The sequence below is a fragment of the Colobus angolensis genome, unplaced genomic scaffold (genome assembly GCF_000951035.1).
Source record: "Colobus angolensis palliatus isolate OR3802 unplaced genomic scaffold, Cang.pa_1.0 Scaffold66, whole genome shotgun sequence".
NCBI classification, from domain to species: Eukaryota; Metazoa; Chordata; class Mammalia; order Primates; family Cercopithecidae; genus Colobus; species Colobus angolensis.
The window spans coordinates 1,637,211-1,640,406 of NW_012120265.1; the positions used below are offsets into that span (position 1 = coordinate 1,637,211).

A 3,196-nucleotide genomic window follows, 5' to 3' on the forward strand; every position below is an offset into this window, starting at 1 on the left:
GATCATGCCACTGCACTCCAGCCTGGGCAACAGAGTGAGAACCTGTCTCAAAAATAAATAATTAAATAAAAAATAGACATCACTGCTACCTGCTAACCATGACGCACAGGCTGAGGGGCCAGGGTTGTTACCTAACACTTTCTTATGAGCTGGTGTAACCTTCCTGCTGCTGCCCATCTGGGACACAAAATGCTAATTGCCTACATTACCCCTTTTCTCCTTCCAAGGTAATACATTTTTAGCTGTGCCTAGGATTGCACTACCTAGGACTACATTTTCCAGTCTAGGACTACATTTCCCAGAATCTCTTGCAGCTAGGTGTTGACCACATGTCTAAGTTCTGGCCAATGAGATGTGCATGAACTGCCCCTCTTCTGCCCACCATCACCTTTCTGTGGTTGGAATGAAGATGCAATGGTGAGCCTAAAGCAGCCATTTGGGGCCACAAGGTGAAAGCCACAAGGAGAGAGAGACAGAGCAAAATGGAAGGTGTATAGGTCTTGGTGACTTTGGAAGGTTCGTGGCAATCCCAAGTGTCTACATTGATGTTGTCAGGGGATTGGAGATAAATGTCCATCTTGTTTAGCCCACTGGTCTCTGGGCTTCTGCAAGGCACTCCTCCTTCCTCACCCTCAGGCCACCCGCCACTCACCTCATTGGACTGGCGGATGGTCCGCAGTGGGATCCACACAGTGCCCACCATTGTGTCCCAGATGAGACCCTTGTTCCACACCTCCACTGTCAGTCCCAAATCCAGACGATTAATCTCACTGCGGAAAAAGGAGAAGGGGCATCGAGGGAGCAGGAGGGAGGAAACGGGGGCCCAGAGAGGTTAGTTCATTCACCTGAGAACACACAGCATACTGCAATTCAAACCTAGGCTTGGAGTGTCCTAGGTGGTGGGATAACATGGTGGTTCTCATTTTATAGAGGGGAAACTGAGACCAAGGTGGGAAGTTAAGAGCTCGGAGTATCACAAAAGAACCAGGATTCAAAGCCGGAAATGACAGCTTGGGAACAGATGTTAAACCTCGCCTGCACCTTCATCTTTCTGAGCCCTTCCTTGGCCCTCCAACCCTGATCATGCTGGGTAAGTGAGAAAGAGGCTCAAATACCCTCCGTAGCTCCCTTTACCCCCAGGATAAGGACATTGGGGGCACCTCTGTCCTTCGCAGTGTCATCTCCATCTAATGACGTGAGGACACAATCCCACCTCAACCTCCAAGCACTTTCCCTGCAGGCCTCGCCCGAGATATATGTGGATTCGGGGGAGCAGGAAACTTAGTGAAATGTGAGATTCACTGAATTTACAGTTCACCAAAGATTTATCTTAAGGAATGTATTTTTAAAATATGGCCGGGCGCGGTGGCTCACGCCTGTAATCCCAGCACTTTGGGAGGCCGCGACAGGTGGATCACCTGAGGTTGGGAGTTCTCCATGTTGGTTGCCTGACCAACATGGAGAAACCCCGTTTCCACTAAAAATTCAAAATCAGGCCGGGCGCAGTGGCTCATGCCTGTAATCCCAGCACTTTGGGAGGCTGAGGCGGGCGGATCACGAGGTCAGAAGATCGAGACCATCCTGGCTAACATGGTGAAACCCCATCTCTACTAAAAATACAAAAAATTAGCCGGGCGTGGTGGCGGGCGCCTGTGGTCCCGGCTGCTTGGGATGCTGAGGCAGGAGAATGGCGTGAACCCGGGAGGCGGAGCTTGCAGTGAGCCGAGATCGCACCACTGCACTCCAGCCTGGGCGACAGAGCGAGACTCTGTCTCAGACAAAAAAAAAAAAAAAAGGAAAAAAAATCGGTTGGCCAGGCACGGTGGCTCACGTCTGTAATCCCAGCACCTTGGGAGGCTGAGGTGGGCAGATCACATGAGTCCAGGAGTTTGAGACTAGCCTGGCCACCATAGTGAAACACCATCTCTACTTAAAACACAAAAATTAGCCGGGTGTGGTGGCACACGCTTGTAATCTCAGCTACTTGGGAGACTGAGGCAGGAGGATCACTTGAATCTGGGAGGTGGAGGTTGAAGTGAGCCGAGATCACGCCACTGTACTCCAGCCTGGGCAACAGAGTGAGGCTCTGCCTCAAAACAAACAAACAAACAAAACCGGTGGCAAGGCCTGGGAAGGCATGATGCCCTGAAATTGTAGCTCGGGGGTGGTGGTCAGGGAGGGCTTCACTGAGGAGGTGACACAAGCTGAGACCTGAAGGAGAAGAGCCAGCTGGGGACAGGAAAGCAAGTGCAAGGGCCCTGGGGCAAGAACGAACTGGGAGATGTTGGAGACAAGGGGCAGAGGTGGGTGTGGCTGGGGCAGGTGAGGGAGATAGAGCGAGAAGCTGGTGGGAACCGCGGGGAAGGCTGTGGGTTTTATTGTGAGGTCGATGAGCCATGGACAAGTTTGGAAAATGGGAGCGACAGGATGTGATTTGCAGTTTTAAAAATATCCCCCTGGCTGCCTGGAGAACAGATTGTAGGAGGTGGATGGCACAGGAGGCCAGGGCGGAGGCTGGCGGGCAGCAGGGACTTGGCTGGTGGCCATGGAGACCAAGAGAAGGGATTGGATTGGGGATGTGCTTTGGAGGTGAGGGTGATAAGGTGGACATGGGAAGAGGGAGGACAGCGGGGAGTCGCCCAGGATTCCCTGGTGTCCAGCTCTGCCCTGAGGGGCCAGCGAGGTGCTGGGCTATGCCAGGGGCCCAGGTCATGCCAGACACTACAGACTCACAACATGAAATCCTGCTCCCAGCTGGGCTGGCTGCCCCGCACCGCGATGGTCGTGCTCTTGACATTCTGAACTTTCAGGGTCACGTACGTGTTGAATTTCTCTGTGGCAGTGAGAGCAGGGGTCAGCGCTGGGGTCCAGGGACTCTGCAATGCCCTTCCCAAGCTCTAGATGATCTGCTATGATCCCTTCGGGAATTTCTGGGTCACTCACCCCCTAACCCACAATCCTACCCTCAGGGCACAAGGGAGGGGCCTCAGTGCCGGGAGACGTGGAATTTTGGGATACTTCATCCAGCTGCTTCGAAATGACCATGTCATTGGTTTTCGGCTAAAAAGACTGAGGTCCCAGGAAAGGGGAACAACATTGACTGTAAGAAATCCGCTTTGGCCGGGCGCGGTGGCTCAAGCCTGTAATCCCAGCACTTTGGGAGGCCGAGACGGGCGGATCACGAGGTCAGGAGATC

At 53.2% G+C, this 3,196-nt stretch overlaps 1 protein-coding gene across 1 annotated transcript in view; it reads right to left on the reverse strand.

The window, feature by feature from the left end:
* The window catches only part of UNC13A (unc-13 homolog A (C. elegans)), a 91,637-nt gene that overhangs the window by 75,324 nt on the left and 13,117 nt on the right, over positions 1 to 3,196 (reverse strand). Inside the window, exons 5-6 of the mRNA XM_011925908.1 lie at positions 2,734 to 2,833; positions 653 to 770 (exon numbers count right to left, since the gene is read on the reverse strand). Coding sequence (XP_011781298.1) covers positions 653 to 770; positions 2,734 to 2,833 — 218 coding nt within the window. The remainder of the gene's footprint in view (positions 1 to 652; positions 771 to 2,733; positions 2,834 to 3,196) is intronic.